This window comes from Salvia hispanica, chromosome 4 (genome assembly GCF_029641045.1).
Source record: "Salvia hispanica isolate PSC_SH4W2 chromosome 4, Shi_PSC_v1, whole genome shotgun sequence".
Classification (NCBI taxonomy): domain Eukaryota; kingdom Viridiplantae; phylum Streptophyta; class Magnoliopsida; order Lamiales; family Lamiaceae; genus Salvia; species Salvia hispanica.
Genome location: NC_142695.1, coordinates 40246026 through 40270293, shown reverse-complemented (window position 1 = coordinate 40270293; position 24268 = coordinate 40246026). Strand labels below are relative to the sequence as shown.

The following is a 24268-nucleotide window of genomic DNA, read 5'->3' as shown; positions in this document are numbered from 1 at the left end:
TATATGAGGGGGAAGCCCCTATTGTGTTTGAAGTTCGTGAGGGGGAAACCCCGGTTTCTGTTGATATTGCTGAGGGGGAGACCCCTGTGTTTGAGAAGGCTGCTGAGGGGGAGACCCCTATGTTTGAAACAATTACTGAGGGGGAAACCCCTACTTTGGAAAGAATCGCTGAGGGGGAAACCCCTATTCCAAGAGATATCAGGGGGGAGAACCCCATCTATATCGAGGGGGCAACCCCAATGTTGATCGGAGAGGGGGAAACCCCAGAAAACCTGTTGGCGGAGTCGGATCTACATTCGACGGAGGTACCGGAGCCCGAGGAAGGGCTGAAATTGATCGTGGACCTGGTTGATGACCAGGAAACAAGTGAGCCCAAGATTGATGAAAGGGCCGAAAGGAGGCGCACCAGGAGAAGCCTCCTTGACGAAGTTGATGACTTCATACCTGAGGCGACAGAGACAGAGGCGCGCTTGGCCAAGGAAAGAGCAAGAAAAGGAAAGGCACCGGCGACTGCATCTACCCGGTCAAGGAAAGCTCCCTCCGTCCAGGAGGTCGAGGAGACCCTTTCCCCTGAGACCGAGGAAACCCTTGTCGACGAGCACGAGGAGCCCATCCCTGAGCCAAGCTATAACTCTGAGGAGGTTGAGGACGAGCCAATTCCCGGACGCCCCGTGATTAGGCTGACCAAGAGCTTGCTGGAGGAAATGAGACAGTTTGACGACCAGAAAAGAATCGCAGTGTACAAGGAACGATGCAGCGCAGGGAAATGGCCAAGTCAGGAAAACAGTATAGCAAGAGGGAGTTCAAGATGATTGCATGTGACAAAGAATTTCGCGCCTATATCCAGGCAATAGGGTTTGAGTGGCTGTTGCAGCACAGCCAAGAGAGGGTACCAGTGGATCTGGCAAGGGAGTTTTTCTCCACTTTTCGTTTGAAGAATACCTCAGACCTGGACGCGGATTCCATCACATTCAGACTCTTCAATCAGGAACATGAGTTGAGCATTAGGGAGTGGTCCCTACGGATGGGGTTATTCACTAAGGAAGAAGATGAAGAGGGGGCTTGGAACGACAGGATGGTGGGGATGCCAAAGAACACACCTGGGTTCAAAGTCCAGACAGCATGAGAACTGGTCACGCACTCTAAATCAGGGGCGTTCAAATCCAGCTACTCCAAGGCCTCCCACATCGAAGATCGGATCCTCCGTTTTGCTCAAACATTTATCAGTTACAATTTGATGGGCAGTGCGAATACAGCCCTCACTACTACCGATCTCTACTTCACTTGGTGCATGGCAGAGGGTGTTAAGGTGCACCTTGGATATTGGATGGCTCAGGCGTGCCACCAGATGACAAGCAACCCAGGACGTCATATGTACACCTGCCACCTCATCGGCGCTTACCTCCAGAGGAATATAGAAATGAGAATTGCCAAGGCTGCTCCACTTGTAGTCATGTGCGACCCCCCAGAGGTGTTCAGTGTTGATTATTTCTTCAACAAGGGGTTGCTGCAGACTCAAGGCACCAAAACTCTCTTCTATTCTTTAGGAGACAAGGTGAAGGCGGAGCCGGAGGAAGCAGAAGAGGCCATACCAAGTGAAGAGATCGAGGAGCTGCAGAAGGAAGTCCAGGACATGAAAAAGGAGATGCAGATAATGCGGAAGGATATGATGAAGGAACTCGGTGGGATAAGGAACGAATTGATGGGGAATCGGGAGGCAGTGCAGACCCTGAGGGGAAATATTGCTGATTTGGCAGTAAAATGTGCCAAACAGAATGATAGGATGACGGAAGCGGTGGAGCTTTCAATGAAAATGTTGAAGTGGATGCAGCAGACGCTCCCCTTGACCCAGTTGAGGACAACTCCTGGGTCCAGCAGTGAAGTCAGGCAGACCACCCATAGCAGCCCCTCCGTCAAGCGCCCACAGCAGTCGCTTCAGATGATCTCCCCGACCATTCCCGTGCAAATTCCAGCCCCACCAAAATCAAAATCGATCGTGAGAAAGTCAGTACCGGAAATCCCAGAGCAGAAGGAAGAAGAGCTGGAGCAGCCAGCTAGGAAGAAGGTGAAAGTAACCCGCCCCGGAGTCCCACCCCAGTCTGGCTCCCGAGGGAGCCAGCCCCAGAAATGATCGGACATCTCTTGACCAAGTAACTTTTATTTTTCGTTCTTTTCGTTTTTTTTTTGTTTTTTTTTGTCCACCTGTTATATATGTGTTTAACATTTATTATATCTTCTCCCACTTAGCCCACTGTGTGGTCTAAGTGTGAGAAGTTCGTGTTTTCTGTTGTTTTATTTGTTTTTTTTATGTTTTTTCTGTGTCTTTCTCCCACTTAGCCCATTGCTTGGTCTGAGTGTGAGAAGTTTTATGATTTTACGTTTTGCATTGATCTCTCTGTTCCCCCCTTCACGACGATGGCTTAGGGACAAGCTTGAGTGAAGTGGGAGGGGGAGAGGAGTCAATGCATTACCCGTTTTACATGTTAAGAGTTTGTTAGTTTTAAGTTTTGTCACATGAGCCAGTGGATTTAATACGGCATGATTCCCTTAGTGAAAGTAATTGAAGATAGGAGGCATTTCAACTTAGAAGCTTTTTCCTTAAATGAGCCTAGTTAATTTGAATGAAGCAAGAATGACGGAGAATGCCTCTACTTACTTAGTTGTGAAGCCCTACTATATAGTGAGTTATAAACCTCAGATAACTTTGAGCTAACAAATGTTTAAGGGCCACCACTGAATGTTTAATGTGCAAAAAAAATGTTATAAATTGCTGGGTCTAACACGTTTCCTAAGCCAGGTGTGTGAAGAAAATCGCTAGATCAAGGAAGTAAGGAAGGAGATGGTCTAGCGAAAGAAAAGGACGAAATGAGCAGGATTTATAAGGAAAATTGGCGTGACGGGGGAGTCTACAGCTGAGGGCAACAAAGTCATTATCAATACCTCGCTGGACCCACCTAAGCGCCTATAAATAGAGAGGAGCATGCAGCGTAAAAAAAGTTTTTTTCACTCTTCTTAGCTCATACATTTTACACACACCTGGGAAACATTCTGGAGGATAATCGTGATAGGGGGGGTACTTTCTAGAGATCTCGAGTTTGGTAACACCGTCCCAGTGAGGGCGAAGATACATTTGTTTTAATTTCAGCTGTTTTTGCTAGTTTCCACCGTCGAACTTCACTTTTGGGAGTCGACTTTGATGTTGATGATGTTTAACTGTTTATCGCTCATGGATCTGAGTTTAGCTGTTTAATTTCAAGTTACTTTTGCTTAGATCTCTCTACTGTTAGCGTAATTCTTAAATTGCTATGTCGATCTCTGTTTATTTCGTTATTGAGGTGTTTGATGTGGAATTGGGTGACAGATCTGTGGTTGATTGAGTGTTGGGAGCTTAAATTTGTAAATCTGACGTGATGGAGAATTTCTTCTGTTTGGAGTCCGTATCGGGCGCTTGGATCCGGAGTGGATTTAGCGTCTGAAGTTGGTTTTGGCGTGTGAAAGAAACAGTAGTGGATAGACTTGTTTTATTTCCTTTGTTTTCTATTTCCCTTCGTCTAGGTATGCAGATCTGTAAGTTCTTCGTTATTTATGCATAGATTTGATTCCAAGTTAGTAGCTCTGCTTTTGATTTGCTTATGTGTTTTTCTCAAGAAGTTTTATGCGAATTTGGTTGTAGAAGACGATGTCACTGTCAGTTAGTACTAGAGTTAGTTATTCTGCCACTTTCCAGTGGTACTCTGCTTATTCTTAGATGTGGTCCCATCGTAGAATTATTTCCTAGGTCTAGCTGTTAGGTTAAGTTTCTTTCTAATATTCCCAAGTCAAGTTAATTTTAATTTTTCCTCAACCCAAGAAAATGCGTGGCAGCAGCCAACACCAAAAATACTCCCAAATCCTTGATTACGATTCTTACGCATCCTTCTCTGTGGGATCGATCCCTACTTCCCTATACTATGTTTAGTAAAGTGGTTGAGGGTTTTTGAAGCGGGAAAGTACTTGTGTGTCCGACGACCAGGATTCCACGCAACCTACGAGTTCCTAGACCAAGTGATCTAGTGGACTTGCTGGATCTGGGGAACCTGCCTTATTTGAATTTCGCAAACACTGCACACACACCACACTTGTACTGTCACACCCAGAGATAAGCAGCTTCATTCTTTCAAATCCTTTGGTCAACACTCTTTTATTGAAAACCTAGCTTTCGTTCATTTCTTCGAGTCCGTTTGGTAGCAGTCGCCGCATTTATTGTACCCTAGGAAGGCGGGCTGTTACAATATGTGATTGCATTGGAATCAATGTGAGTGAGTATATGATTAGTTTGACATGGATACGTGCAATTCAAGTGGGTAATGGATATCACTTTGTGGGCGTTTGACTTTGCGATACATATATGAGGGATATGTTTGCAACAGCTATTCAATCAGGTCAAATTGAGTTATTTGTTGACTATCAAGCTAATTTAGCACAACAACGTACTCCACATACGGTCGTTGTCTATCAATCTAGAAGGGGACAACGACAAGTTCAAGATAGAGTACAATATGATGATGGGTCATCTGGACATAATGAAGTTAGTCACGATCCGGCTAATGTTGGGGATGATGGGCATGGTTTTGGGGATGATGGGCCTGGCTTTGGGGATGGTGGGTCTCGTTTTGGGGATGGGGGACTATCTCCCCATAATGAAGTTAGTGGCGATTATGAATCTGAAGACCTTGTGTCAGAAAAATCAACAACCCCACCTGAATTGAGTGAAGAATCAGAAGCAACCCAAGATGCATCCTACAATGAGACATTGAATGTGCCTCGTAGGTACGTCCCAGTAGTCCCGCCAAGTGAGCAGGAGTATGAGCATCCAGGGTTATCTTATTTTCGTACTCTACCGACGACAGAAGGTAATTACTATGAAAGTAACCATGATAATTCTGAATCTAGCAGTTGGTTTTGGGATGAGAAGAATCCTACACGGATTAGGTTAGGAACCAAATTTGATGCCAAGCTACAATTGAAGACTGCTATTACTTTGTGGAATTTGAAGTCATCCACAAAAGAATACTACGTGGTGAAAAGTAAACCAACAAAGTGGAATGTGGAATGCAAAACTCTGAAGCCACCCAAAGAGTCGGAGAGCACGAGCTCAAATAGGAGACGACACAATCAAACAGGTTGTATTTGGAAACTTTGAGCAACATTGAGGAAGCACGACCGCAAATGGGAAATCAGACAATGGACTGATAGACACACTTGTGTAGGTAATCCCAACTCCAGGGACTACGCCAACGTCTCATCAGATATGGTGGCTTTGTGTGTTAAGCATCATATTCTAAAGGACCCTGAGTATACGCCTAACTCCATTATTGAGGATGTGAAGCAAAAGTATCATGTTGAAATATCCTACAAGAAAGCATGGTATGCTCGGAGGAAGGCTATAGAGCTTGCTTTTGGTGGATGGGAGTCATCATTTGAATATTTGGGTAGTTATATGATTGAGTTGCAGAAGCGCACCCGTGGTACAATTGTTGAGTGGCATCATGATGAAAGACATAGTACCGAGACACGAAAGTTGTTCAAGTATGTATTTTGGGCATTTGGGCCGTGTGTGGAGGCTTTTCAGCTTTGCAAGCTAGTGCTAGCAGTTGACGGCACTCATTTGCGTGGAAGGCTCAAAGGTAAACTTCTTTGTGCTGTTGGATTTGATGTAAACAAGAAGTGTTTACCCGTTGCTTACGCAATTGTTGATAATGAAACAAGTGATAGTTGGAATTGGTTTATGAAGTTAATCAAACTTCATGTCATGAAGGGCGATAGAGATGTCTGCATCATATCTGATAGACACCCAGGAATGTTGAATGCAATGGAGTCTGATATATAGGAACAACCGCCACGAGGCATTCACCGATTTTGCTTAGTACATGTACGAAAAAATGTGTTACAGCATCACAAGGGTGTGAGGGTGAAGGGTCTAGTGTGGAAAATGGGGATAGCCACAAAGGTGAGAAAATATTTTAGGAAAAGACGCCACCTAGGGAATGTTAGTCCAGAGGCAGTTGAGTACCTTCGGCGGATTGATGCGAAGCAATGGACAATGGTATACGATAAAGGTCGTAGATGGGGTGAAGCAACGACGAACATGATGGAGGCATATAACAACGTCTTGAAAGGAGCCAGAGATCTACCTATTAGGGCTTGTATCGATTTGACATTCTAGAGAACAATTAAATGGTTCCAGACAAGATCAACAGAAGCAGCACAATGCCAAACTGATTTGAGCCCATGGGCGCATGACAAATTGAATGATAATGATGCAAGAGGCCGAAAACATGTGGTAAGACGAGTCAACATCCATGAGGGCAGATATGATGTCTTATCCGAGGCACGATCCAAAGGGAAGGGTGGAAACTCTTATGAGGTCAAGTATTTGAGAAAATGGTGTAGTTGTGGGAAATGGCAGATGTGGAGGTTGCCATGTTCTCACACTGCGGCAGTTGCCAGAGATCGAGGAGATAACATTTTACGCCTTGTGAGTAAGAACTATTTGAAGTCAAATTGGGTGAAATAGTATTCTTTTGGTTTTCGTTCACTTAGGCACCAGGACTATTGGGAGATACCACCATGGACATTGGAGTGTTCAGTAGGGCAATTTGTTCCTCGTTCTCGCGGTCGATATAGAAAAGCAAGAATACAGAACCAGATGGACGAAAATGAACCTGATCAACCCAGGCGACAGAGGAGTTGCAAGATCTGTAGACAAGTAGGGCATGACAGGCGTAACTACACAACGGGGCACACTGTGTGATTGTTTGTGGTTTTTAGCTGAACATTATTTACTACTATTTTGATTTGGTTAGTAGTTGAACATTATTTACTACTATTGGATGTTGTTGGTTTGTAGTTGAACATTATTTACTATTATTTGATGTTGTTGGTTTGTAGCTGAACATTATTTATTACTATTTTGATTTGGTTTGTAGTTGAACATTATTTACTACTATTTGATGTTGTTGGTTTGTAGCTAGACATTATTTATAATTGGACATTATTTGTTGACTAAATTGTAGTAATATTACTAATTGACTGTTTCATTTAAAAACATAAATGAGTTTTTTAAGTGTGAACAGAAAATAGTAGTACTAATATTCGCTTAAATTTTATGATTTTTAAGATTAATAACTCTTTCATTTTTCTAAGCATGTATGCTATGTAAATGTATGGAGTGTATAACAATATGAAATGTAGAAAAATGTAGAGATGAAATCAAATGTAGAAAAATGGACTAAAAATTAAACAAAATGTAGTTAAGTTGATTATCACAAATGTCTACGTCTAACAAACAACCACAAACTACTTGTAAGTACTAGGTGTAAACTTGTTTGCAGCTAACCCTTTGGATGTACGCGAGGATGTTCTCCTAGTAAAGAATTTTGTTGTATTCCGCGTCAATCCTCTAGTGGATAGTGAAGAACTAGAAGCTGACCCAGAAGCCACCCGAGACTCATGAAGAGCCTTTGTGCGTGACTCGCGCCAAGCTGCCTCCTCCTCCGCAGCAGCAGCATCCACTTCATCCTCATCCTCCTCCTGTGTTTGTAATCTTACTCCAAAATATTCATCAAGGTTAACATCAGAATAATGTTCGTCACCCATCATCTGTGTACTTGATCCAGCATGCCAAGAAGCACGCAGAGGGTCACTGCATCCTCCGCCCATCTGCGATAAACCTGCATCTCGTCTGTACCCTGGACCGCCAATACGGACACCTGGCCGTCCTTCGCGCCTAGCTTTGTGAATGATTGGTCTTGTAGTGTCAATCGCTGATCTTTGGGTAGGGACAAAATCAAGACGTCCAGCCTCCCCACATATTGTCATACAAGTCGACACCATGTTCAAAGCACGTTGGATGTCCTGATGATACGCCGTCTCAGATCCGCTAAGGTAATGATAGACATTGACCAACGTCTCCATCTGCACAGAACAAAGATATTATTCTACTGATAATGCACTATAACTATAAAAACGACAAAAAAAAATGTATTACCATCATCATATGTGTAGAGGCAGTCTCATGGATGTCTGGCTGGCCATGGATGCCGGGTCTAGTAATGTAAGTGACAGTGATTTTCCGAAACCAATCCATGTAGTCAGAATTCGAGGCATTTGGATACACCTGTTGTTCTATTTCTCCCCGGATCCTCCAATACTGAACGTAGTTAGCATGATGAGTTTCCCAGTTTGTGGATGACTTACCTCGCCTTGTACTTTCCCATCTCTCATAATTGTGGAATCGAGTCGCACTAGAAAAAATATGTTGGGGGTTTCCAAACTGTCGTGTAACTCGATGACCCAAATGAGGCTCCACAATATGATAGCAAATGAGGTAGTTGGTGCACACCCAAACATTCATCCCACGCGTGCACTCCTCTGGTAGAGGACGACGATCCAAATGCGGCTCCCAAACAAACTGAAAAAAAAAGGTTAATAAAACAAAAATATTCAAGATAGAAGATTAAGAAATATTTTAAAAGTGGCACCTGATTGTCATGCAAATGAGCCAATTGTTCCCTGTTATAACTTTGGACATGTAGCGGGGCTCTACCCAAATACAATCGCCCCCTCCAACTAATAATTCCAAAACAATACAAAAATATTATAAACATGCAATATAGATAACTTAATGACAAAGAATAAAGATGTAACTTACATTATTCCACATGGTGTCGTACCATCATACTCAACCCTATCAACAATCTCAGGTCGAATATTGGGTATCCTCTCCCAAGCCACATCTGTAGAAGGGTCAATGGGCCACCGATATCTTTCCTCTTTTGACACGAAGCTTCACAAAGGTAGTGATATAAAGTGGCAAGCGCTGCTGCACCCCAACTAAGTTGTGAACACCGATTCTCGTCATTTAGTAATAGAATGTGGTGGAAGGGAATTTTTCTCCCCGAAGTGTCTGGGATGATCAGACAACCTAGTAGGGGTAGCACAAAAACGTGAATGCTGCATGTAATAATGCTCCGGTAGATCGTCGTCAAGACCGTGTCTCACAACATCCTTCAGTGTAGTGGCATTAAATCCCCCCAACTTCAATTCAGCCTGACTAGGTTCTATACCCAAAAGTGACAAACACGTATAAACCCAGTACTCTCTCGTGTGGTTCACTTGTGGAAGGATAACTGGTTCACCATCGACCCTTAAACCCCAAAGCATCTCGATATCTTGAAGGGTCACTGTAGCTTCACCAACTGGAAGGTGAAACGTGTGTGTCTCGGGACGCCACCTCTCAATCAATGCCCCAATAAGTGAAGCGTCCAACATTTTTGGCTTTCCACAGCGGTACACGCCACCAAAACCCATCCGCTCTATATGCTCCAACACTCGGTCATGCATTGGAGATTGAAAATTTTTATTTTCCAACTTGCGTGGTTGGAAGGTGTCCGTATCATCCCAGAGATTATGCTTTCTGTTATGTGATGCGGTTGCAAGTAAAGTATGCTCGGGTCTTCGGGACCACAATACAAAGAATATTCCCCAGTTGATGATAATGCCATTTGCTATATATACATTAATTAAATTTTGTTAGCATTGAACATGCACAGAGACATACTACTAGGCAAATCTAAATTGAAATAAGTGAATTTATGCAAATCTAAACTATAAATTTGTTGACGGAACTTATAGGGTCAAAGGTAAACTCATTTAATCCATTGAATTTTTTCTCCCCAATTCAAACAATGAAACCCAAAGCTTATTTTTTTACTCTTTCCAATTCCACCATTGTTCTATTTGCATTGCCTAATAAAGAATTAATGCATGATAATGTGTCACAATCTACATGCATTTAGTGAAGTACACAACAACAAACAAATTCACAAGAGGATTTTATCTTTTAAATATGTCAATTGTCAACAACCAAATTGTTGAATATGTTATCCTTTGCTAATTAATTAGTCTAAACGCAAAACTACACAGTTCAAACAACTTAATCATATTATATCAAATTTTTTTCACCACACCCACCTAACTAAACATTCTTATATATAACAGATTTTTCCTCTAAAGCAAATTTACACTGAAGAGAGAGTGGAAAAAACGACGGCAAAACCCAACTATCAAGTTTTCTCACTACAAGTTCAAAACCCAATTAAAGAATCAATTCATATATACAAAGATATACTACAAGTTCAATGCCCCAATAAGAATTTCAACCACATCGGTACATGCCACCAAATTTGCTATCATATTCTAAGAATGCACAATTTCTTGTTTTAATTCTTGCAAAAAAACCCAATTATATACAAACCCTAGGGCAAAGGGGAAACATAGATAGAGAGAGAGATATAAATACCGTGGGGGGAGGCGGAACGTCGGCGGCGGCGGCAGATCGACGCGTTCGGAACGGAGGGAGAGAAGCAGCGGCGCCTTCTGTTCTGGAATGCCCAATTATATTCAGGTGAAATACGCATTCTTAGAATGCGTTTTTAAGTTTGAATTTTGACTTTCTGTTTTGACCGCCGAAATCACTTAGTTGCGCATTCTTAGAATGCGCGTTTAAATATAAACGCGCATTCTAAGAATGCGCAACACCCATTCACAGAAATAAAAAAAAAAAAACCACCTATTGATGGAAGCATTTTTCCAGACAACCCTATTTATAGAATTTAGCCATCAAACACCTGTGCAGTGGATGTTTCCCAGATGCTTCTAACAATTGATTATATACACAACGGATTAGTCAAGATCTACATTTATATAGACTAACCCAATTCACGATTTATCATAAAAAATGGAAGAGAGTGATGGGAGAGTTGAGGTGGTAGGGTACTGGATAAGCGCATTTGTGCATAGAGTGAGGTGGTCACTGAAGCTCAAATACACTGAAGAAGATATCTTCAACCAAACCCCTCTCCTCTCCCACCTCAACCCTGTCCACGGTAAAGTCCCCGTTCTTATCCACAACGGAAGCCCCTTGCCTGAATCCGCCATCATCATCGAATACATCGACGACGTCCTTGCTGCCACAGGATCCAATTCTAAGAGCCCAAGCTCGATTCTGGGCTAAATTCATTGATCAAAAGGTGCGTGCTAGGCTAGCTACTAAAATTGGCAATTAAGTTCAAATATTGAATTTGATTTGATTTGATGATGCAGGTTACGACCTCAACAGCTCTTGCTCTGTATTCGGAGGGAGAGGATCAAGAGAGAGCAGTAAAGCTAGCGGTTGAATACTTGGAAAGGATTGAGGAAGAGCTGCAGCTGCAAGGGAAGGTATTTTTCGGCGGGGAGAAAATAGGATATGTGGATTTGGTGATGGGATTTGTTGCCTACATACTGCCTGTCTGGCAGGAAGTTGCATCCGTTGACATTCTTGATCCGTTCAGGTTTCCGGCTATCGCTGCCTGGGCGGTTAATTTTATGGATCATCCGGTGATCAAGGCTGAGTATAAGATGTTGAGTTTCTACAGCCGCCGTCGACAGGAAGTTCTTCCCCTTTGTGGCGCCCAAACTCCTCTCGGGAAAAAAGTGTGGAGCTTTCTCCTCAGTTAATGCGTCTCACAAATTTAAACATATCGAAAATAAATCAGGAGATCTCTTATGTTGCTGTGTTCATTTATGTATTTTAAAAAATGTGTGCTATGTGGAGTACTATTGTCACATACTCATTGATATTATGCAAGCAAGAGATAAAACCACTATTATTCCTAAAGATAAACCTTCAATCTTTAACATACTTTTCCGAATTCATCACGCCAAAGTAATTCTGTATCAATACGCCAATACTATTGCTTTAAGGAAATATTTATGCCTTTCTCATTTGCTTCAATACTCTTTTCCCTCGAATTGAAGCGATTCTCAAAACTAGGCATCACCATATATATAAGCTCAATTTAAGTATCCGTTTTGTTTCAATTTGGCCAAAAAGCTCACTTTATAGTTTAGTACATCATTTCATTTCATATCTATTTGGTGAATCAACAGAAATGAAAGAAAATATGGCTGATACGAGTGTTGCTGCTAAATCTCTCCATAAACCAAGCCCAAAACCGACGACACCAAAGATTAGTGTAGATGGTGAAACAAGAACATCGGCCAGAGTGGAAAATGGGGAGAGTAGCAGAAATCATGTTGCAGCTGATAAATGGAAAATTCCGCTGCTTCCTCAGTTTCAAGGCGTTGATGAAAGAGCTGATGAATTCATAGCTAAATTTCGTAATGATATGAAGCTTGAAAGAGAGCAATCCATCCGGGAATTTGAGGAGATGCTCAACAGAAGTGCTTAAACGTAACTAATGGTTTTTATTCAAAATTAAGATTTATTCATGTTGTGAGTAAATTAAATAAATGTTGTTTGTCAGCAGCACATATATTATCGACGATATCTTGCAATCTTCCGTTCTCAATTTCCACTTTGAATTTTAGAAAATCACTACCATAGTTTAAATATTTGGGTTAATGAAAAAGTTATTTTGCTTGATTTTTCCAAACAATGGTATTTTAATGGCTAATACAGAATGGTTATCTATTAAGGAGGAGGTATTCAATGTCCAGGTTTGAGTCTATTTCTGCCCAAATTGTGTTCAATATCAATGATTTGTTTCAGTCAAATCCAAGTTATATATGGGCACTGTTCATGCGAAAGGCTCCAGAAATAAAACAAGACAAATGCATGGTCTACAGAACTTAATCGCCCAATGCCAGTCTCTTTTTTTATGGAGTATATTAGTAATACATGCAAATATTATCAAAACTATCTTGATAATTTTAAATTACTATGTCTATAGGATAGAATTTATTATAAACGAAGTATTACAAATATATAAAAAAAATATTGGTCATATATCATAGTAGAAAATAAGATCCCAAAAATTAAAAGAATGTTGTCGAATTGTCAACATCAAATTGTCAACATCAAATGATAATAGTAGTATCTCGATTCCGAGTTCGATCGTTAATTAAGAAAGAATCAATGTGGTTAATAGTTAGAGAGAATTTTTCAAAAATATTATAATGTGACTCTTATTCGGCAGTTTCAATACATGACAATCCGTCGAATATAATTATCATTCTAGCGTCTCGTAAAAATTACAAACACATTATAAGTAAAAATTGAATATTTAATATTATTCTTATCATATGAGCATCTCCAATGCCGGCTAGCCGATTCGCGTCGCTATCCGGTCGGCTAGCCGAACCATTGCAGCAGGCCAGCCCGAAATCGGCGAAAAAACCGGCGTGGGCTAGCCGATCGCGTGGCGCTGGCCACCATTGTGGCGTGCCGATCGGCCAGCGCCCTATTTCGATTTTTTTTAAAACCTATATAAACGCGATTTTAGTTTCATTTTCATTTGCACCACTTGTTTTAACGATTTTTCTCTCTCTCTAAATTTCTGTACAAGAGCATCATCGAGCGATGGATCACAACAACGAGTCCAGTCCAGCGACGAGTGGATCTCAGACTCCCACGGTACCCGTGGGATTTAGATGGGCCCAGATAGGCCCAGGGTTTAACGTCCATTGAAATCAGCTGATGGGGATGATGGCCGGAGCGCAGGCGGGTAGGAACCAGGGGGATGCCGGACGGCGGACAGGCCAGCGTCAGGTAGGGGTGGGGAGGTATGCCCCTGATGCAGCAGCAGATGATGGGGATGATGCCTCTCTGGCAGGGAGGGATGCATCCCGGGATGCAGGGGTCACCGGGGGGGGGGGGAACACGGTCTATCGGCCCTCTCTGGATTTTTTTACGGCTTCGTCTCATACGTCGACCCAGGTGGAGACGCAGTTCACTGGCGATGACCTTTTGTCATTGCATGACATGGGGATCGATCTCGGGGATCCGGACACTCCCTGTGTCATCCCTAACCCGAAACATGCACTATTTTGCATATTATCATATTATATTGTCATTGCATATTAAATTGTCATTTTTACTACAGAGAGATTAAGTGTGTCGTAGAGGATATATTTATTGTTATGATGACTCAATATTATAGTTGAATAAGTAGATAGTTTTGGAACACGAGAATCTTTTTTAATAGATAAATATATATTCTATATAACTATAAATTTCTTTTATATATATTAAATAATTAATATAAAAGTGTATGCATGTATTGTAAAGTGTGCATGTGTAAATTGGATTACATAGTACTATTCATATACGTACTCTACATATATAAATAGTTATATATTTTGTTTTGGATAGACTAAGGTTATAATATTAAACAAATATGCATACGTACGTGGTATAGCAAATGAGTATTTTTATGTATTAGTTTGTAGCTCAAGTGTTTAAAAAAATTACACGTTTTCAGTTCTTCTATTATACGTGTCTTCCTTAGAAATATATATAACAAATAGAAGTGAGTCACCTAGTTTTGCAATTTGATGTATATTAGGACTATAGAATATATACTCTTTTTTCATAAGAATGGGAAAGGAGGAATTTGAGGAAGGTACGGTATATAGATATTAAAAGAACGAGAGTTAGGAGAAAAAAAATATGGAAATAGTAGGAGAAGAATATTTAGGGTTCAGAAGTAAGAACTATATATGAGAGTGGTAAATGAAGAGAAGAGATCGAGCTTTTGAGTAGTTTATCCATCGTGATCAGATGTGTATAAATCACACTTTTAATTTTATATATTTTATGTGATTGATTGCTATGTATTAAATTGGAGTGAATATTTGAATTATATGACGTGAGCTTGAAATGGTTATGTGTTATTTGATATTGATGGTGAAATGTGATGTGGATATGTGATTTGTGCAAAATATATGTTTACCTATAGTATTGGAATTAATTGATGGAATATATGGTTATGTAATTGGTGCAATGCATATGTTTGATGTATCATGATTCCAATTAAAGAGGATATGTGACACTCTTGCTCCGGATCTGATATACAATGGCAAAAGACCTACGGGTCATATATGGGTCAATACAAAGAGCATAGAGGGACCTTCATGGAAAGGTCAAATCAAAGAGGGGCCTTCGTGGAAAGGTCAAAATATGCAAAGAGGGGCCTTCGTGGAAAGGTCAAATCAAAGAGGGACCTTCGTGGAAAGGTCAAATAAATATAAGGGACTTACGGGTCGTATGCAATGGAAATTCCGGGCAGATATCAGGCTTGATGTGTCACAGAATAATAAAAAGAATGGAGAGACATATGCATATGAATGTTAAATTGTTTATGATATTTATTACTTCCGGTGATACATGTTGGTAAATGAATGTATTTGATATTTGTATGTGGAATTAAAGGTAAGGTTTATATGCACTGAGTTGTGGCTCATATAAACCACTAATATTTTTCAGGAATAAGATATCAATGATGCGTGGGTTGATGTGAGTTACAGTTATTATAAGGGTCGGCGGCTGACGCGTTTTGGCAACCTTCTCCTCCTCATCTTTTTTGCATGTAGATAAATGTATAGTATATAGAGTGGTGAGAGGGTCCCACTACAATTTAGAATATTTTGAAATATGTACCATTTAAATGTTGGTTTTTCAAATTTTATAATATGTGTGTTTTATTTACTTGACGTGTGGATTATTTAGTTTTAATTTTGAATTTATTTATAGTAATTGCATACGTCATAAGGGTTGGGGTGTGATATTCCCATTCCAGTAGGGCGGGCCGCGGTGAAGAAGAAGAAGACGAAGGGGAAGACCATGGCGGTCGGCGAGTCGTCGCCGCCCGCTGTTGACGATACCCCCGCCCGGAGGAAGTGGACGAAGGATGAGTACGCCGGGGTGGCCAAGGCGTGGTTGACGGTGTGCGACGATCTGCTGGTTGCAAACAACCAGCGGGTCGTCAACATGTGGGCGAAGATTAGAGCTGCCTAGAGTAGGAACTGCCCGCACGGGAAGGACTTCAGCGGGGATGAGTGCCGGAAGGGGTGGGAGCGCATCAGGGCCGCGGACGGCCGTTTTTCGGGGTTGTACACCAACGCCCTCCGTCAGCTCACTAGTGGGCAGAATGAGGAGGACGCCCGGAGGATAGCGGAGAGTCAGTTCCCCTTGGCGGGGAAGTACAAGGAGTTCCACTTCTGGGAATGTTATGTGTTGCTGAAGGATGCCGAGAAGTTCCGGGCGGGGTGTGACGCTGGGTGGCCGAAGAAGCAGAGGCTGAACTATTCCGGCGACTACAGCGGCAGCAGCGGCGGATCCACGACCTCCCCCCAGATGCTGAGGAGTTACCGGCCCCTCCATCCTTTGCTCGTCGCCCTCGCCCGGTTGGACAAAAGCGGGCGCAACGGGCAGCGAGGGGAGGATCCCCCCTATCGCCCCAGGAGGTCATCTCGGCATTCCCCCCCCCCCCCCCCACCACGCGAGTACACCTTCTTCTCACGCCAAAAAACGCGGGAGCAGATGTACAAGGTCTTCCAAGATTGGAGGGCCGCCACTGACCCCACGGAGAAGATGTTTCTTCACTCGATGCTTGAGAGCATTCGGGTTGATTTGGATGCCGCGAGGGCAAAGATGGGGGGGTTCCGACGTGGGCTCAGATACCCCGGGTGGCGGCGGCGCGGACGGCGGCGGTGACGGCGAGGACGGCGATGAGGAGTAGAGAGTGGCGGGGCTCGTGTGTGGAAGCCCCTTTTTTTAAAAAAAAATCATGTATTTTTTTTTTAATCTTTGTACTTTTTTTTTAATGGAATGAATTAATTTTCCCGTATTTGTGTCGTAAATTTAATTCCGTAATTTAATCGTAATTTTAATTCCGTAAATGTAGTATTTTTTGAATTATTTTTATTGCGGCTGGCCTATGGCTGACCTAAATCTAATGTGGCAGGTGGAGAGAGAGTGGCTGGCCTATTTGCATTGGAGATGCTCTAAGAGCATCACGATAGAAATAGGCTAGCCACTCTCTCTCCCTGCCACGTCATCAACACTAAAAATCCACCTGTCACATCAGCATAGGCCAGCCGCAATAAAAATAATTCAAAAAAAACTACATTTTACGGAATAAAATTTACGATTAAATTACGGAATTAAATTTACGAGACATATACAAGAAAATTCATCCATTTCATTAAAAAAAGGTACATAGATAAAAAAAATACATGATTAAAAAAAAAAGGGCTTCCACACACGAGCCCCGCCACTCTCTACTCCTCGTCGTCGCCGCCGCCACCGCCGTCCTCGCCGCTGCCACCCGGGGTATCTGAGCCCGCGTCTGAACCCCCCACCAGTGCCCTCGAGGCATCCAAATCCACCCGCATGTTCTCGAGCATCGAGTAGAGAAACCTCTTCTCCGTGGGGTCAGTTGCGGCCTTCCACTCTTGGAAGACCGTGAACATCCGTTCCTCCGTTTTTGCACGTGAGAATAAGGTGTACGCGCGTGGGGGGCGGGTGCCGAGATGACCTCCTGGGGCGATAGGGGGGGATCCTCCCCTCGCTGCCCGTTGCGCCTGCTTTTGGCCAACCGGGCGAGGGCGACGAGTAGAGGATGGAGGGGACGGAAACTCCTCGGCATCCGGGGGGAGGTCGTGGGATCCGCCGCTGTTGTCGCTATGGTCGCCGGAATAGTTCAACCTCTGCTTCTTCGGCCACCCAGCGTCGCACCCCGCCCGAAACTTATCGGAGTCCTTCAGCAACACATAGCATTCCCAGAAGAGGAAATCCTTATACTTCCCCGGCAAGGGGAACTGACTCTCTGCTATCCTCCAGGCGTCCTCTGTTGGGGATAATCGCAGCGGAAATTGCAAATTAAATAAATCCACAAAAGAATCTATTTAGGAGATTATGTGGATCGATTCAATTTCATGCTTGAACATGTAGAGATCCATTCACAAAGACGTGACTATACTTTAGATCCATTCAATGCTATACCACACCAGTGTCACTAGTCATTCTCAAGGTAAAGACGACTTTCAGATGGACACTGCAACCTTTCACGATAGGTAGCCAAAGCCTATCTAGGTTGTGAAAAAGTGTTACTTCTACAAGGTACCGGTTGGGCCACCTACTGTGATGACCTGTTCCACGCCCCAATCTTTAGAAGACTCAAACTGATTTTACTTTCCGGCGCTTTAATTATATAATTTAATATTTAATTAAATACGGTCAATACCCATTAAAGTAAAATACACAGTATGAAAAAAGCATTTATTATTCTCATTAAATGAAGAGTGTTTATAATATACAAGCAATTTATCAAATTCAAAATAAACTCGAAAAATGCTTTTTAGTATATATGTTCCAACATCCTCCTCATTCTGACCACTAGTCAGCTGGCGGAGTGCGTTGGCGTACAACCCTGAGAATCGGCCGACTGCGGCCCTAATCCGTTCCCACCCCTTCCGGCACTCCTCCCCGTTGTAGTCCTTCCCATGCGGGCAGTTCCTCCTGTAGGCTGCTCTAATCTTCGCCCACATGTTGACGACTCGCTGGTTGTTCGCAACCAGCGGATCGTCGCAGACCAACAACCACGCCTTGGCCACGCCGGCGTACTCATCCTCCGTCCACTTCCTCCGCGTGGGAGTGTCGTGATCAGCGGGCTGCGATGACTCGCCGACCACCTTGCCCTTCCCCTTGCCCTTCTTCTTCTTCGGCGCGGCCCGACCCGCTGGAATGGGAGTCTCCGGATCCCCGAGATCGATCCCCATCTCATGCAATGACAAAAGGTTATCGCCAGTGAACTGCGTCTCCACTGGGGTCAACGTGTGAGACGAAGCCGTCAAAAAATCAAGAGAGGGATGATAGACCGTGTCCCCCCCGGTGGCCCCTGCTTCCCGGGATGCATACCGGGCTGCATCCTTCCCTGCCATATCATCCCCATCATCTGCTGCTGCATCTGGGGCATACCTCCCCACCCCGGCGCTGACTGCCCGCCGCTCGCCTGCACCCCGCCGGGCATCCCCCCCGGCGCTCCAACCATCATCCCCATCAACTGTTGCCAAGGGACGTTAAACCCTGGGCCCATCTGCCCGCCCATCTGGCCCCATCCAGATCCCACGGGTACCGTGAGAATATGAGAGCCGCTCGTCGCCGGACTGGACTCGTTGTTGTTGTCCATCGCTCGATGTTGCTTTTGTACAGAAATTTAGAGAGAGAGAAAACTCGTTAAAACAAGTGATGTAAATGAAAATGAAACTAAAATCGCGTATATATAGGCTTTCAAAAAAAATTGAAAAAAAAAACGAAAATAGGCGCTGGCCGATCGGCACGCCACAATGGCGGCCAGCGCACCCGAATCGGCTAGCCCACGCCGATTCTCGGCTGGCCGGTTGTAATGGTTCGGCTAGCCGATCGGCTAGCGACGCGAATCGGCTAGCCGCTATTGTGGATGCTCTAATTGAGACTATAACAAAATATTTCATCTATCCTATCACAATTGATGCGTTTCTTTTTAACACAAACACCAAAGAAAGAAGGGTTCTGTAAATTAAATAGAAGAGAATAAAGTAGATAAATGAGAAGCAATAGAGAATGAGATACAATAAAGTAGATAAACTTGAGAGATAATAAAATCACAAAATAATAAAATAGATAAATTAACTACACAAAAGATTAATTAAATAATTGAAAAAAGATTAAATTAAAAAAGATAATAGAGTGAGGAATATTAAATGATGCATATAAAGCGAGTGGAAAAGCTGTATATATCAGGGAAAAATTATATATTTGGAAGTGCAAAATATATAAATCTGAACTGAATGAAACTGAAATGAGGATATTCAAACAATGAAAAGATTGTATATCTGGCTGAAAATGAATCAGAGATCGGGAAAAAGGTGTATAACATGAACCACTCATGAAAGCAACCTTTCATCAACCGTGAAGCCATTTGAAACCATACAGGAATACATTAATTTGTATGCTTACGACTCAAACCACTCTCGAGTAGATTCCTTCATCTCCAACCACGTAACATCTTACTTTTGGTGGTTTATTTCAAGCCACAATAAATTTTAATAATTCATATCTGCCTATAAATATCCTCCTAACTACTATAAAGTCAGAGCGTGAGGATTGACCTAATTAGGTTCTATTTAAAATTCAAAGATTTTAAAATTTCATCTTGTTAAAAACTTACATATATACAGTTAACTTTGAAAATACTCTATGTTCCCCAAACTCAATTAATGTGTTACTCTTTTTTTTGTCAATTGAAAAATAATCTTTTGTTTCTTATTTGAGAAATAGAATTAAAATAGACTTGTGTTTTCAATTGTAAAGCAGTCAAACACGAAATACTTTCGTGGTATTATGTGTGGACAATAAAAAAAAATCTTTAAGAAACAAAAGAAGAAAACGGGGAGGCAAGCTATTGAGGAGACAAAGAAGAAAACATATAGTACTTGTAAATCTTTACATTTTTTTCTTTTTATAAAAATAAAAAGGCTCAAATCAGGAGTAGCGAGCATAAGCTCACATAGTGGCAAAATCAAGTACTACACAAAAACTAGGCCTGAAAAATTTAATCCGCGGGTTTCGGGTATTTCTGACCCAGTCCCAATATCCGATGGATTTTGGGTACCCGAAACCCGAAATTATGGGTTCAGGTATGGGTTTGGATAGTTAATGTTAGAATTTTTCGGGTTTAGGCCGAAACCCGTATTAGGGTACCCGACCAATACCCGACTAAACCCGATTAATTATGTATTTGTGATAAATATTTTTATTTAGTATAGGGCCTATGGCCCGTAGGGTAAATCTAGGGTAATTTTATTTAATCACATGTAGATTTAATACTTCTTTACATTCGTGTTCGGATCATGTTGCATTATTTATGTTCTTACTTGTTATCTTTTGAAAATAGCATATATTTAATTAGTTATTCTTTCTCTATTTTATTTACATATTCATTTAATGTCTTAAAAAATTATTTTAATCTCTTTTATGTTTCAAATTATACCAAAAAAAAAAATTATTTTAAAATTAAGTAGAGTCTATGTGTCTAATGTCTATGTCTATTTTATATAATATAGAATTATTGTCAATAAATAGTAAGTATTGTGTTATTTTTAATAATTTCTATTCTCATCACAATTTAATTTATATAAAAGAATAAATTTTAAATATAATAATTCCGGATTTATGGGTACCCGATTAGTTGGGTTCGGGTACCCGCATCGGGTATTAGGGTACCCGAATTTACATACGGGTCGGGTATTGGATATGATATTTTTTAGATGTCGGGTTCGGGTACCTGAATTTTCGGGTTTGGGTACCCGCGGGTAGTCGAATTTACACCCGTAACAAAAACTATCTGAGCTAGCAAACTTCCTTAGTGTCAACACCAAAAGGCAATAGTAAATCTTTACTTATATTTTCATTACCTTGATTCTTTTCGTGTAGTATTTTTTTGGTTGTACTGCTGTTGTCTTAATATATTTACATTTTTAGTAATACGCCTCTGAATTATTGGGTTATACTCCATGTTATCAGTATGTAATTTATTTTAGAGGTATTTAGTTATAAATTTCAAGATATTTGTCAAATGTTAGCTTTGCATACTAGCACTAAAATTCACCTATATATTATTAAATTATTGATTTAATCTAATTTCAAAATTAATAGTAAACTTTTTGCTACTATGTCCTAATATATCAAAATTCAATAAATAAATCATCAAATTATGTTAGTGCCAAAATCTTGATTAATTATAAAATCAGAAGAAATAAATAGTATAGTTGTAAAATAATTTATAGGCGAATGTTAAAGCTCGTATGTAAAACCATAATTTGAAAGTTTATGAATTTGTATGTAAATTACCCCATAATTATTTTAATAAAAATAAATACAGTACTATGTTGCCTACTTTCTTGAGCATCCTTTCTCTTTTACTTTAAGTTAGCATTATTTTTTATGTTTAAAACATTTGTTTTGATTTACCAATTCTTTTACTTTCTCTATTATTTTAAATAAATGAATAAAGTGTGGCTCAAATTTTAATTTTGATGTAAATTAAAATTAATAATGTTAATAATATTGAAGTAATATAAACATACAAAATAATACAAATGATATTAACGTGGACTAAAACGAGATATTATAGTGTTAACCTAAAATTAGGTACAACATTTATTTGTCCATACCTCCAAATGAAATAAATTTTGAGGTACCATAAAATTAATTTCTTGTTCTATTTTTAATTTTGAAGTACTATTGAAAATGGTCTAATGGTTGATTATTTATTAGATACACACAATATTACATATCATGAATAAACAAGTATTACAAAACATTTTTCTTTTATTTATTTAGATATACGAAACTGATCTAAAATGAACCAAAATTCAAATAAAAGACAAAAGGAAAGATTATAATATGGAGTGATTTGCAAGCTAACTTTACAGTCGAATTTTTGGGGAAACAACTTATATCATTCAAGAAATATGTACTAAATACTCTCTCCGTCCCGCTTAATATGATACGTTTTCCTTTTTAGTTTGTCCCAACTAAAATGACACATTTCCTTTTTTAGAAATTTTCTCTCTCCAATTAATACACTCAACCACTTTTTCTCACTCCTATTAAAATATCCATCTTTCTTTATCTCTCTACTTTAGGTTGTCTCCGGCGGCGCCCCTCCCACTCGCCCTTCCCATGACGCTACATCACTAGCCCCTCCCATTCCACTGCTACATCACTAGCCCTTCCCACTGCACTAGCCCTTCCCACTCGCCCCTCCCACTAGCCCTTCCCACAATTAAATTAATTCACAATTAAATTAAAATTTACGGAATTAAAATTAGACACAAATACGAACGGGAAATACGATTATTTCAATTAAAAAAAACATACATCATTCGAAAAAAAAAATTACATAGTAGATAGAAAAAAAAAACAACCACATCAGTGTCCACCCCTCCGCGTCCAAACCTCTTCGATGATATCCTCCTGAAGTCGAATATGGGCATTTTTTTGCCGCATGTCGGCAAATGCGCGCAAGCACTCAACCTCTCCATGAGGTACCCCCATGTTCACATTCGCGGTGCCCACGCCGTGGCTTGGACCGGCACCCGTGTCATCTTCGCTGGTCCACTGAGTCAGTTCGTCCCCTTCACTTTCGACAATCATGTTGTGCAAAATGATACACGCGTACATGATGTCTCCGATGTTGGGAATATACCACTGCCGTGCCGGACCCCTCACCATCGCCCATCGACTCTGTTGCGCACCAAATGCGCGCTCAACATCCTTGCGCGCTGACTCCTGCCGGGTCGCAAAGTAGGACTTCTTTGGCCCGACCGCATGCTTGATCGTCTTCACAAAGACGGGCCAGTTTGGGTATATCCCATCCGCCAAATAGTATCCCATGTTGTGCTGGTTGCCGTTGGCGACGAAACTGATGGCGGGACCAACGCCATTGCACTGATCGTTGAACAGGGGCGACGACTGGAGGACGTTGATGTCGTTGTTCGACCCGGCCACTCCAAAATAAGCATGCCATATCCATAGCCGGTAGTCAGCTACAGCTTCAAGGATCAACGTGGGATGCTTGGCTTTGAAGCCGGAAGTGTGTATCCCCTTCCAGGCGGCGGGGCAGTTCCTCCACTCCCAATGCATACAATCGATGCTGCCCAACATCCCAGGGAACCCGTGCACCGACCCGTGCATATTAATCAGCCGCTGGTAGTCTTCGGGGCTCGGACGCCGAAGATACTGATCCCCGAATATCGCTCTAACGCCCGCGCAAAACTCCAACAGACACTCGACGACTGAAGACTCCCCAATGTGGAGGTACTCGTCGAACATGTCGGTCGGGCCTCCGTACGCCAGTTGCCTGATTGCGGCTGTACACTTCTGTATTGGTGTGTGTCCGGGTTTGCCAGCCGCATCCTCCCTGATTCTGAAAAACTCGTACCTTCTCTCTAACGCACCAACGATATGCATAAACAGAGGACGATGCATCCTAAAACGCCGGCGGAATAAGGCATCCCCAAAACGCGGCTCTGGAGCAAAGTAGTCCTCATACAACCGCTGATGTGCAGCAATGTGGTCCCGGGGTACATGCCGTCGGCGATGGATCGGCCGAGGCACGACCGCCGCCGCCTGCTGCCGCCGCTGCTGCCTCTGCCGGATCCGTCGATCAATCGCCGCTTGCACAGCGAGATCCAATTCATCATCGCTAAAGCCATCACCATCACTAGCACCTCCGCCACTACCACCCGCACGACTACTCGCCATTACAGATAATTGAAAAAAGAGGTTAGAGAGAGAAACTTGTCAACACAAGTGGTGTGAATGAAATAACGTTGGAGGAGCCCTATTTATAGAGTTTAAAAATATATATATATATATATATATATATAAAGTCGG

General features: G+C 41.8%; 1 protein-coding gene and 2 pseudogenes across 2 annotated transcripts; 2 read left to right on the top strand and 1 right to left on the bottom strand.

The window, feature by feature from the left end:
• Positions 1-4387: 4387 nt before the first annotated feature.
• LOC148928639 (uncharacterized) lies at positions 4388-6556 on the top strand (annotated as a pseudogene).
• A 700-nt stretch (positions 6557-7256) lies between these two features.
• LOC125191913 (uncharacterized) lies at positions 7257-10465 on the bottom strand. Its single transcript, XM_048089346.2, has 5 exons — positions 10343-10465; positions 8693-9548; positions 8523-8610; positions 8030-8452; positions 7257-7956 (listed from the first exon to the last, which is right to left on the bottom strand). Exons 4-5 carry the CDS (start codon positions 8393-8395, stop codon positions 7339-7341), a joined length of 984 nt encoding a protein of 327 aa, XP_047945303.2. The 5' UTR covers positions 8396-8452; positions 8523-8610; positions 8693-9548; positions 10343-10465; the 3' UTR covers positions 7257-7338.
• Positions 10466-10702: 237 nt separating this feature from the next.
• LOC125193172 (glutathione S-transferase U8-like) lies at positions 10703-11637 on the top strand (annotated as a pseudogene). Its single transcript, XR_016128629.1, has 2 exons — positions 10703-11072; positions 11146-11637. The product of XR_016128629.1 is annotated as a glutathione S-transferase U8-like (transcript).
• Positions 11638-24268: the final 12631 nt, after the last annotated feature.

What these genes read in the sequence shown, in the direction of transcription:
- LOC125191913 (XM_048089346.2), bottom strand. Translation starts at nt 8,395, where the DNA reads ATGAATGTTTGGGTGTGCACCAACTACCTCATTTGCTATCATATTGTG. An exon ending in CCTCTACACATATGATGATG is followed by an intron (nt 7,957 to 8,029) that starts GTAATACATTTT and finishes TGTTCTGTGCAG; the next exon opens with ATGGAGACGTTGGTCAATGT.